Source organism: Rhinolophus ferrumequinum, chromosome 25 (genome assembly GCF_004115265.2).
Source record: "Rhinolophus ferrumequinum isolate MPI-CBG mRhiFer1 chromosome 25, mRhiFer1_v1.p, whole genome shotgun sequence".
Lineage (NCBI taxonomy): Eukaryota > Metazoa > Chordata > Mammalia > Chiroptera > Rhinolophidae > Rhinolophus > Rhinolophus ferrumequinum.
Window position 1 is genome coordinate 4135522 of NC_046308.1, and position 12256 is coordinate 4147777.

Consider the following 12256-nt stretch of genomic DNA (forward strand, 5'->3'; position numbering starts at 1 on the left):
CATTCCCTCTGTCCACCCTCGTCCGAGTCGCTCATCTCTCCCCTGCACCTTGACTGTAGCTCCAAACTGACACCCCTTCCTGCTCTTATCTCCCTCTGATGCAGCCCCCTCAGAGCGGCCAGAGGGATCTTTTAAAAATGGAAATGTAGACAAATCACTGCTGGGAGAACACAATCTAATCTCCTTTAAGTGACCCACAGGCCCTGCGAGGTGCGGCCCCTCCACCAGCTCACTCCCCCCTACATGGGCTGCTGCCAGCACAGTTCACCTGGCCGGCCCCCCCACACCCTCCATCACTGCGAGCCTGGAGAGCCAGCCAGGCCCCTGCAAGGCCAGCCCCCGTGGTACCTGAAGTCAGCATGTTGTTGATGAGCTCCAGGAAACCCTCTTCGGCCACGTGGGCATCCGTGAACAGGAAGATCATCATTTTGTTCTCAATGCCAAGTTTCAGATAAAGATTCTTCAGATCTTCCCGGAAATTGTTCTCTGAGTAACCTCTGCTCAGAAGGATCTCAAATACCTGCCGACCAGGACACAAAACCCACGTGAGACGACCAGCCTGGGTTAGGGAGATGCCCGCTCTGTGAGGTGCAGTGCACTCGATTGTATGGACGGACCGTCCGATGGCACCGCCAGCCGTGTAAGAGGGACGGACCGTCCGATGGCACCGCCAGCCGTGTAAGAGGGACGGACCATCCGATGGCACCGCCAGCCGTGTAAGAGGGACGAGCCACAGCAGTCCCAGACGATGACCTGGGTCGTCTTCACAAAACACACTGAGTGAGAAATGCAGGAGCAGAAACTGTTATACCCCTTTTTGTCAAACAACTCATGACAGTCATTCTGTGCCTGCACAGACGTGTGGGAGGGTGCGTGGGAAGCACGGGTCTGTCCACACGGGATTATGTGAGTGTGGGAAAAAGAGGGGGTTATGTAAAAGGCACCCTCGGTTGTTAAAACGAGTTATTTGAGTTACAGCGAGGAAGGGCAGGACGCCGACGGTGGGCCAAGCAACAAAGGATAAAAGAATGCACACACGAGCACAACCCTAAGGCATGTGTGCACTCACAGCTGTGTGTTTATTTAAAATTAGACAAATTATGGGAGGATGTGTAAAGAAACTCAACAAGAAGCTATTTTACATTCTTATATTTAAAAATTCTATTATACATGAAATAGGTATACTGGTTTCTTTCCATGTTTTTACTGTACCTCTATGATGGATGTTGATTAAATTTATTGTGGTAATCATTTCACAATATACGTACCTAAGTCAAACACTTACATTGTCTGCCTAAAACTCATAAAGTGATATACATCAATTATATCTCAATAAAACTGGAAAAATGTCTTATTTGCTTCAAATCTATTTTTAACAATGTTATGGGTAAAATTAAAAGTCCTCTGCCTTTCCTGTGTCCTCCATCTCCAGGCCCTTTTCACTTCCTCTTTAAGGAGGCAAACTCCACCATGAATTTAGGTCCAAACTTTCTCAGGTAAAATATGCTGCCATGTATCAAAAGCTTTTAAAAAGCTCATACCCTTTAAACCACCAATTTTCCAATTCCTGGAAAATAAAAATATATATGTATATATCACTGACATCTTTTATATATGTGTGTGTGTGTGTGTGTGTATGTGTGTGTGTGTATATATAATATACATACATCTCAATCATATGGGGGGAAAATGATTGTGCAAAGATATCCGAACAAGGGTGCTCACTGCAGCATTATTTCTAAACTAAAACTAGAAGGAATGAGCTAAACGTCCCCAGCACAGAGGGCTCAGGTATGACACATCCACCCAATGGAACACTGTGCATGTTGGCAAGGACAACGCAAATCTGTAATGACTGACTTGAAAAGATGTCAGCGATATACGGTTAGGGGAAAAAAAAACAAATTACAAAAGTTATACATAATATTAACCCGTTGCTGGTGGGAAGTAAATAGAAGAACATTCTGGAAGGATGTACACCCAAGTGCTGCTGCTCACTAACAGTGGTCATCCTTAGGTGGTGAGATTACAGGTGACCTTTATTTTCTTTGGATGTTTCTGCATTTGCCATGCTGTTGCAATGAGGACGTGACATGTATAGAGTCCAGCGAACCCATAACAATAGTGACTACTCTGACGGTGATGATGACGTGGAGCTCAGTCCTCCACACCCGACTCCAGAAACATGGAGAGGGTGAGTGAGACAGGTTGTGCCAAAGAACACCTTTCATGTGCTACCGTGCCTCCCCGAAAACAAGACCTAACCGGACCATCAGCTCTAACGCGTCTTTTGGAGCAAAAACTAATATAAGACCCGGTCTTATTTTACTATAGTATAAGACCCCGTCTTATAGAATGTAAGACGGGATCTTATATTAATTTTTGCTCCAAAAGATGCATTAGAGTTGACTGTCTGGCTAGGTCTTACTTTTGGGGAAACAGGGGAGGGGGAGGGTTATGAACACCCAATAGGAAATACCCTCCTCCGAAGGCGGACTTGTCACGGGGTAGCTGAGTGCTGGAACTCAGGAGGCAGGAGGGAGGCCTTGCTGTGGGTGTATCCGCAGAGGCAGCCAGAGGCCCTAGGCACCTGGTTTTCAGCAAACTTGGAGACCTCAAGGATAATGGAAGACCCTGATAGTGAATGGAATCTTGACACCAGAGAATGAGACAGGGGTTTGGGGAGAAGAGGATGAATTGTGGACGTGGCGCCTCATCAGAGAGTGGTCACAGTTCCACGCTCAGAGGCGCAGAGACGCTATTTGCGAGAATCTAAGAGTGGGGTGGGGAGGCAGGACCCCTCAGACAGTACTGATGAGGGGTAAACGGTACAGCCACTTTGGAAAACAGACTGGCCGTTTCTCAGATGATTCTACCCAGAACTGCCACGTGGCCCAGCAATTCCACTCCAAGGTGTTGACCCAAGAGAAACAGAAATACATGTCATCAGAGAAACGTGTACGTGAATGTCCATAGCAGCACTACTCGGAACAGCCAAAAAGTGGGAACAGCCCAAGCGTCCATTAGCGGACGGATAAGTAAACAAACGTGGTCTGTGCACACAATGGAACACGATGCAGCCACAAAAAGGAACAAAGCACTGATACATGGATGAAGCCCAAAAACGCAATGCTGAGTGAGAGAAGCTGCCACAAAAGACCACACACTCCATGGCTCTATTCACATGAGTGCAGAACAGGAAAGTCGACACAGACAGAAAGAAGATTCGTGGTTTCTTAGGGCTAGGGGTGCAGGGAGTAGGGGGTAACCGCTAAAGGGTATGGGATTTCTTTTTCGGTGATGAAAATGTTCTAAAATTCTCTGTGGGGATAGCTGCACACATCTGTGAGGATACCAAAGTGTGGAACTGTACACTTTAGATGGGTGCACTGTATGGTCTGTGAATTATATTTCAATAAAGCTGGTTTTTTAAAAGCAATTCTAAGAATAGCCCAGGGCTGTCTGTGCAGATATGGCGGCTGGTAGCGGCCGACTGCATGCTGGTCCACACCAGTCTAAATAAGAAGCAATATTTAAATAAGAAGCAATATTGAGGCAGGTAGTAAGTACATGCTCTTTCCATTGCACTGACTGCTATGAATCGGAGAGGAAAGGGATTAGAATCCTACTGTGTTTCCCTGAAAGAGGACCAGGTCATATATTAATTTTTGCTCCAAAAGACGCATTAGGGCTTATGTTCAGGGGACGTCATCCCCTCCACACGCGTGCACGTCACCAGCCACAGGATTTGCTTGTTTGACTTTCAAATGTGACGTAGTCTCCATTGCAAAACAACACACGAAGTAGACGCCTCGAATATTCAGCTACAATAATACTGAGCCCCCCCGACCCCCGCCTCCAAAAAAACCCATTTTATACAATGTGAAAACATCACGCTCCAGTTACAGACGGCTCCAACGTTTGCATGAACTACCTACTGTAGGAACTGGCGTCTCCAACCTCCTTCCGGGAGGGGCGGTGCCTCACCTCGTAGCCGGCTGTGAAGGCCGCCAGCCTGGCCAGAGACTGCTTCCCGGAGCCCCCGACGCCCACCAGCAGGGCGTGGCCACTGTCCAAGCGAATGATGCGGTGCACGCGGGTCAGGTGTTCCAGGGCATCGTCGAAGAGCACCAGGTTCATCTTGGTGTTGCTTTCATTGTACTCCTCGAGGATTTCCTGGATGGGAAAGAATTTCAGAGGTCCCTGGGTTTCCCCGAGACAGACTCTCGCCTTTCGTCCAGGAGGGCTGAAGAACGGAGGAGAGGGTTTTCTCAATGCCTGTGGTCACTGAAACCATGAAGTCATTTGGGTTGATGGGACGCCACATTCCGCATCCACCATTAAGACTTCCTGCTGGTTTGTGACTGGTCGGCAGCGAGCCAACGCTCACCTCATGAATGAAGAGAAGGACCATCAGAGAGTCGGGTGAGTGTCCCCAAACCTGACTGTGCACTGGAACCTGGGACCCTCCATCGGCTCGAGGAAGGACTCTCAGGGGGTCTTGTGTGTTTAGCAAATCCCTCAGGTCATTCCCATGCATCTCGGAAAGTGGGAACCACTGGAGCGGACACAAGCTCTCATTCGGAACCGGAGACAGAAGCACAGGTGCTCTTCCCAGCTCCACCCCCTGGGCACCCATGCCATGCTCAGCTCCCCTGAGAGGTACCCCAGGAGAAGTGAGCCCCGCCACACCTGGAACAAAGCCTTGGCCGCCTCGTAATCCTGGATGTCTTCATAAATGCGTGTTTCCTCTTCATGCAGAGCCATCCGGAAGTCTCCAAACAGGATGGGATCCCTCATCACCGCCTCCACGTCATTGGTGAAATGTTCCATAACCAAGTTTGATATGTGCTCTTGTACCTTACAATATAAAACCACTTAAGGACCCAAACTCAACATGTGTGTGCTAACACGTTAGAGAAGAAAGCATACACGAGGGTTATCCGAAGTCATTTGCATTTGACTTCTTTTTCCAGTTGCTACAAGCTGCTACATAATCCACCCTCCTTTTTACCCACTGGCTTTATTGTTCGTGTCTATTTTTCTGCCGTGAACTATATAAAACACACATTGGGTTTTATGCTCCTTTTTCACCCAGAGAAGAATTCTGTGGTAGGTTGGAGGTACTGACCAGCCGCTTATCTGTCTCACTTATTAATCGGTCGTGGAAAACTCTCAGACATTCATTCCTCCAGACTCTCAGCATCTGGGTCACCGTCTGGAACCTACATGACGGAAAGGGCAAGATCGGCCACTGCATCCTCTAGAGAAGAGCAGGCTAAATGCTGCTGTTTTCAGATGGATCCACAAGGAGCAGAAACACACACTTCTGTGGTCCTTTTGCCGCCATGGTCTCCCAGTAACGAAATTTAATGGATGCTAACAAATTCAGTGTCAAGACCCCAAAGTAATCATCTACAACTTATACTACGGAAGAAACTTTATCTACGCGGCAGCACTTTATCTACAAATGACATAAGTGGCATAAAATGAGCACCTGACCCTGCTCCTACTTGCTGGAATATATGAATTTAAAATCAGCATCAGAGCCACTGGCAGTTCCTTCTTCTAAGGATCAGCTCCATCGGCCCCCGTTCTGGAGGTTTCTCTGGTTTCCGGCAAAGAGCCCTCACTGCCCTAAAGACCTGGAGCTGCCTTCTGCTGAACTGCCATTCCAAACCCTTCAAGGGCACGGAGTACATGGGGAGTCCTTAATCCACTTTTCATTCATAATGTGAACCCACAAATTGGCCTATGCTTGTCAATCTACAGACATTAAAGCATACGCTAATGTACATACATAAATAAGTCTGGTTTAATGAGAACATTTCTATACCCAGACTTAAATCCCTTATGTCTTCCGTGCTTGCTTCTCCCAAAGCCACACATATATAACCAATTCCAACTGGAAACAATTCAGTTGCATGTGTGAAAGGCTCCACACGGGCAAACTCTGACTTTGGGACTGAGAACAAGAGGTCAGCAACGTGGTCCCACCAGGGGGATGCACCTGTCCACATGTCCACACATCTGCCTCTCAGTCTCCACCTGTCTTCCACTCAGGGCTTACAAGGCATCGCGCCTTAAGCCAACTGTTTAACTCGTTTCTTCATTTAACAAAATCAAAAAAGATACTGGATACTTAACTGATTTCACTGAATTCACTGCTAAGTCCTCTGCCTTAAAAGAATTAAGAAAAGCCATCGCTATGGGACACATCTCAGTGAGACTAAACAAACTCACCGCTCTGGGTTAGTGAGGAGAAGCCCGTTAAACACCCGCGAGAGATCTCGAAGGTTAAAGATATAATGGAACTTGGAGGGGGTAGGAGGCAGGTCCTGTACAATGTTCTTGTAAAGTGCCAACGTGCAGCGTGTCAACTTGTCACTCACAGCCACGATGCTCTCGTGAAACACCTATAAAATGAAAAGACCCCTCATTTGTCTCCCAGTGGATGATCAGAGAAGCAAACTGTGGTCTGTCGACGCAACGGAACATTGTGCAGCCATAAAAAGGGGTGAGGTGCTGGCACGGGCTGCCACATGGATGAACCCCAGAAACATGATGCTAAGTGAGAGAAGCCAGACATAGAAGACCATGTATTGTAGGACTGCACTGAGGTGAAATGTCCAGAACAGGAAAATCCACAGAGACAGAGTGCAGACTGGTGATTGCCAGGGGCTAAAGAATGGGGTAGAGTGACTGCTTTTAGGGTCACTGAAAATAAGAAAATATTCTGGAACTAGACAGTGGTGATGGCCGTACAACACTGCGAATATACTTAATGCCACTGAATTGTACACTTTAAAATGGTTACAATAACTAATCTTAGGTTATGTGAAGTTTACCATAATTTATTAAGAGGAGATGAAAAAAATTAAGAGAAACTCATCATCTGATCTGCTTTCACTTTTCTAGATTTTCACATTAACTGACATGTCAACATGATGCAAAACCAAAGCCCCAAACCAGCCCTCAGTTTGAGTTTTATTGGTGCAGACCTGTTTTGGAAGCAAATGTCTTAAGGTAGGGCATGAACATGCCAGGTGCCCACAGTTACTACTGGTCACACCTGGCCACGCCACACCTTTACCTTTCCTGCCTGGCCCCTGAAAACTCTGCGTGTACAAGCCCCACTTCAAAAGGGAAATACCAAGATCAGAAGGTCATTACTTAAATGAATGGGCTCCATTTGTGGGGGCCAAATAATACCAGAATGACGAGTATCTAGTGAGTGTCTGCTATGTGCTAGGCAATGTTCCACACACTCCACATGTATTTCCCTCCTTTCATTCTCCCAAAACCCAGGGAGGCGGGTATCATCATTATCTCCATGTTCCAGATAAAAATGGAGCCTCGGGGAGCTTGCCCAAGGATGGGCAGAACACAAGTCCCCTAGTGGATTCACTGCTCTTACTGGATGTAACTTGGGGCCACATCAGGCCTCCTGTGGGCCCACGACACGTTTGTCTCGAGGCCCCTTTCTTCATAAACATATATTATTTTCTATTTTATGACTGCATTGATATAAAGATGAACAGAATTCAAACTGGATTACATTCATTTTTTTTCCTTCTGGTTTTGAAAGAAATTAAAACATGTTCCCAGGCCCAATGTACTGTGGGCTGTAGGCCTCATGCCTAAGCTGGCCCTGCACACGTCTGGACCCAACGCAAGGGCCCAGTTAGACTGCTGATGAAAATCAAGTTACCGAGGTATGGCCTTTCAATATGGAGAAATAAATTAAATGCAAAGACTCCTGCGACGGAAACGGGACAGTGAAGACAGTGAACAGTGACATAAATCTCGGATCCACTTCATTGCGGCCTCCTCCAGCTTTTCCCATTGCAGCAATAAAGCCAAGGTCGCGAATGCTTTTGCAGTTCAGCTCCTTCCCACGGTCGTATAAGTAGCCTTTTTCCAACAGCAGTTTCAGCAAGGCAATCGGCTGCTGTGTGCCATACTCATCCACCTCGATTGTTTTTCAAAGACAAAAAAGAGAACGGGCGCATCAGAAGGTAGAACTCATGCTGAGCGTCTTCTCTCCTTTACTCTCGCAGGGCACTCTGGGTATAGTTTCACAGGGCTTCTCAAAGTTTGCAATTATATATTAATTTGTAACTATTTTTAAAAAATATGTCTCCTTCACTAGACTGTAAACTCCATGAGGGCAGGGACTACATATGTGTTGCTTATTCCTGCACAGCACCAGTCCCATAGGAGGGCCTCAATAAGTATGTTAATTGGGTGGACGGATGTATAAATGGCAAGTGGGTGTACTGATGGATGGAAGGATGGATGTATGGATGGAAGGATGGATGTATGGATGGATGGATGGGTAGATCCTGGCTTTTCACTCACACTTCCCATATATAAGGGGCTGAGAACATTGTTATTATCTAAAGTACAGCTCACTTGGAAACCACTTCACTCAATCACATGCTGGATACAGTTCCGAGGCTGCCTGCTGCCCGCTTCACTCTTTTCAGAAACCGAGGACCACAACCAGTAAGGCAGAGGTCCCTCTGTCTAAGAGCAGCAGCCAGGTAGCATCATGTCCTAGGCTGGCTCCCATAACCGGTGCCCTGCAGACAGCACGCAGAACACTCAGGTAGTTCTTGCACGCACTGGCTCCGCACACACAGCGACACGCCCAAGCACACTCGCTGCCCCACCCCTCCCCCTACCTTTGGCATATTCATGTCATCCATGAAAACCAGGAGGCGTTTCCCCATGGGGGGGCCGTAAGTGTCTTTGGTTCGTTTTTCCACATTTGCTTCTAAATTTCTTTGGATATCCAGGGACGTGGTGCGGGAGGAGAAATAGACCGTTAACACAATCTGAAACAGAGGTCATTCAGAAAGTTGGTCTTTTTTCCTCAGTATCGGCAGTAAATGTTTGACCATGAGTTACAGCATCTCTTTTACAAATTCACTGGCATCCAAACCAACTTTTTAATAAGCAGTATGTCTGTACTTCATTCCTTTCGCAGTACTAAGGCAAGAATCCCCTCTCCTGGCAGGTTGTATGAGGCCATAACGAGTTGCCACATGTGGCCCCTGGGGACAATGTGGACTGGGGGGTCTTGGCTCTGCACGGTCCTAGCTCCGTCACCTCCAAGAAGTCATCTGACCTTTCAGAGCCTCATTTTTCTTATCCATAGGATGATTTAATAACATCTGCTTGGACTACTTCATAGGGTGATTATATTCTAGGAGCTGAAATGCACAAGGGCATTTCAACACGACAAAGCAATAGTCAAACACAAATCCCTCTCATGCCCACTGTGTCTTAATAAATAAACAAGTCAAAGAACATGAAGAGGTTCCATCTCGGGAACTAACTGCTGAGAGAGAGGTGAGAGAGGCCCGCGGGCCCCTGTGCAGGGAGCCTGTCCTCCCTCAGGCACAGGCGCTCAGGGCCTCTCCCTTGCTCTCAGAGCACCTGTGAGAGTTCATCGATCAGTAGTTCCCACGCTTAATGCATCGGGACTGCCTGCAGCATGAAGGGCCCATCCTGAGTTCCCACCTCAGTAGATCTGGGGTAGTTTAAACGACCTTTTCAGGTCGCTGCTGCTGGTCTGGAGAACCACTACGTTAGAGAACACCCTCCAACTAAGGCGGCCCCGAGTGCAGGCTCCCACCGGCAGAACGTGCATGTCCTTGCCAGGAACATGTCAGATGTGCCTTGCCGGCCCTGTACTCTGCCGACTCCCAGGGGATGGGCGCTGTGGCGGGGACTTCTGAACGCCGCCTCCCTTTGCCTGACTCCACAACCGTGTAGGTTCCTCTGGCTGTAAACATTCCTTCTGTGCCCTCCACATGAAATCCTTAAATCTAAACCAAACTTGTTGGCACGTGCCAGTGTGTGAGTGAGCCTGACCTTCACGGGCATCTGGCCAGTCCTCCGCACAGCCCTCCCCAGGCCCATCGCAAAGCCCGCGGACACCCCCTGCCGGCCCCGAGCCAGGGTGATTTGTTACGCGGCACTCCATTGCAAATACAAACACTCCTCACGTGCGCCTCTTTGCTCAGATGTTTGAGGAAGTTCTGGGTAGTGGCAGTCTTCGAGGTGCCAGATTCACCAACCAAGATAACGGGCTGTTTCATCTTCACCATCTGCTCCAGCACCCAGGAAATACGGGTTGTGTCCACTGTGTGAACTAAGAAACACACAAAGAATGGGCGCATCACAGAAACACCAATGGGTGAGCGCTAAGAAACGCGGAGTTTCACAGAACCTCATAAATCCCGTACAACGTTGTCAGCAAAAACTCAAGATGTGACCTCAAAATTGTATAGATGGGTGAAATCTTCTTAGAAGCTCACTCCCACAACCATTGTCTTTAATAGCTTATGTACTGTAAGATCCACCATTCTGAAGATGTGATTTCATGAGGCTGACACACTTTTCCAGCTATGTGATCGCCACCACGGTCCAGGTTTAGAACACCCAAGCTCTGTTTAATATCCAGTTATGACTCGGACCCAGGATATTAAAAACGGAGCTTCTCCACTGCTCACGCCAGTCTCATATCTGCGGGGTCTGCTTTCCTGACCAACAACTTCCCCTAAGGAGACCTACAGCTTCAGAGGTGGGTCTGCCTCACTCCTACACTGGCAGTTTTTAATTCTGATCCGTTCCTGAGAAAATGGGTATGCCTCACTCTGTAAGAACTCTCTAAGAGCCAAACTCGGATATTTGTTTTGTGAAAATATCCAGCCTCTATATTCCTATAAAATATTCTCCCGCGCAGGATCAAAATGCAAGTCATGTAAGGCTGGAAAGGTGACCTGCAGTAAATAATGGTCTATCTCGCTTCGATCGTAGTCATGGAAATGCAGAATCCATCTGGCACATGCTTGAAATGAATGCTACTTGTTCCCTGATCTAAATACTCAGAGGAATACATTTAAAATATGCTCAATATATAAATGTCTGAGGCACATGATTTTTCGAGGCAGCACCTCTTACAAAACGCTGCCTAGTTTGTTCCTCTTTCATCCCCTCCCACACCCAACCAGCAACACAGGCTGAAGGAAGCCCGTGGAAATGTGAGGAGGGCAGAGCAGCCCCACCTGTCAAGACCGGCCTGCCTGGGGCAAAGCTGAGAGTCACACGTGTCTGCAGATGCTCAAAGCCAGCAGCACATAAAAGGAATCCAAAGTGCCACCCTCTTGACAAGGTCAACGGCTCACTCTCCTCGCTTTCTCCCAACCAGCCATCTGGCGGGGACTCAGAGAACCACAGAGACCATGGGATCTTTTTCGTTTTCTCACGGAACGAGAACCACACACTCTTAAACCAAGGAACAGGGGCTTGGCTCTCCCTTACCCAGGATGTCATTAAATTTCCTCTCACGGACGTGAAGATACTCCGGGACTAATTTATTCCACGGTATCCATTTCTTCTGTGCAGGATCAAAATGAAAGTCATACAAGGTTGGAAGGTGACCTGCAGTAAATAATGGTCTATTTTGTTCCACTCATAGACATGAAAATACAGAATCAGCTCTGGCACATGGTTGAAATGAACTAACGCTACTTGTTCCCTGGACAGCAACTTAACTGAATCCTTTGAACTAATACTACTCATTCATTAAACAGATACTGACTGGGTACTGTCACCCAAAGACTCCTTATTCACTGGCAGATACGTACTGGGTATTCTGAAGGGACGCTACCCGTCTCTGTCCACTGGACAGAGACAGACTGAGTCCCTTCCCTGGAAATACAATGGTGGGCAGACAACGCTGGTCTCTAGGCTTCCAGTTGTTGGTGGGCTAGATGGGCGTAGATAGAGACAAGCCAACAGTTTCAGTGTAGAGTACAGGCGGTACAGGCGCACTGTGGAGGCATCTGACCACATTGGGGCAGGAAGAGCTGAGAAGCACCGGGTGCCACAGGGAGCATGGGGAAGCTCAGCCCTCCCCTCACTGACACCAATCACAGGGGTGCTATGCAAACCCAGATTTAAGAAAAGTTCCCTCACACATCTCTGCCCCAGACAGAGTGCCACCCGCAGGTGCCTAAGAAGGGGGCACAAGTTTAGACTCATCAAGAAAGGCCATCCGAAGGGGTTGGGCATCTGCTAGAGCAGTTCATGCATTTGAACTTCTCCTAAGGGTACCACCAGGTGCTCTGACCATTGCACATTTCTCTACAGAAGTAAATAAGCTAGAAAACCCATAGAGCGATATGGAAAACCCTTAAGGAAAAGCAAGGCCACCTCCTCTAAAACCCTAACCTAAAGTATT

General features: G+C 47.8%; 1 protein-coding gene across 1 annotated transcript in view; it reads right to left on the minus strand.

Moving 5' to 3' along the window:
• The window catches only part of DNAH10 (dynein axonemal heavy chain 10), a 114919-nt gene that overhangs the window by 30888 nt on the left and 71775 nt on the right, over positions 1 to 12256 (minus strand). Inside the window, exons 44-52 of the mRNA XM_033098368.1 lie at positions 11335 to 11454; positions 10017 to 10162; positions 8688 to 8840; positions 7712 to 7972; positions 6244 to 6416; positions 5132 to 5225; positions 4693 to 4860; positions 3988 to 4176; positions 349 to 520 (exon numbers count right to left, since the gene is read on the minus strand). Coding sequence (XP_032954259.1) covers positions 349 to 520; positions 3988 to 4176; positions 4693 to 4860; positions 5132 to 5225; positions 6244 to 6416; positions 7712 to 7972; positions 8688 to 8840; positions 10017 to 10162; positions 11335 to 11454 — 1476 coding nt within the window. The remainder of the gene's footprint in view (positions 1 to 348; positions 521 to 3987; positions 4177 to 4692; positions 4861 to 5131; positions 5226 to 6243; positions 6417 to 7711; positions 7973 to 8687; positions 8841 to 10016; positions 10163 to 11334; positions 11455 to 12256) is intronic.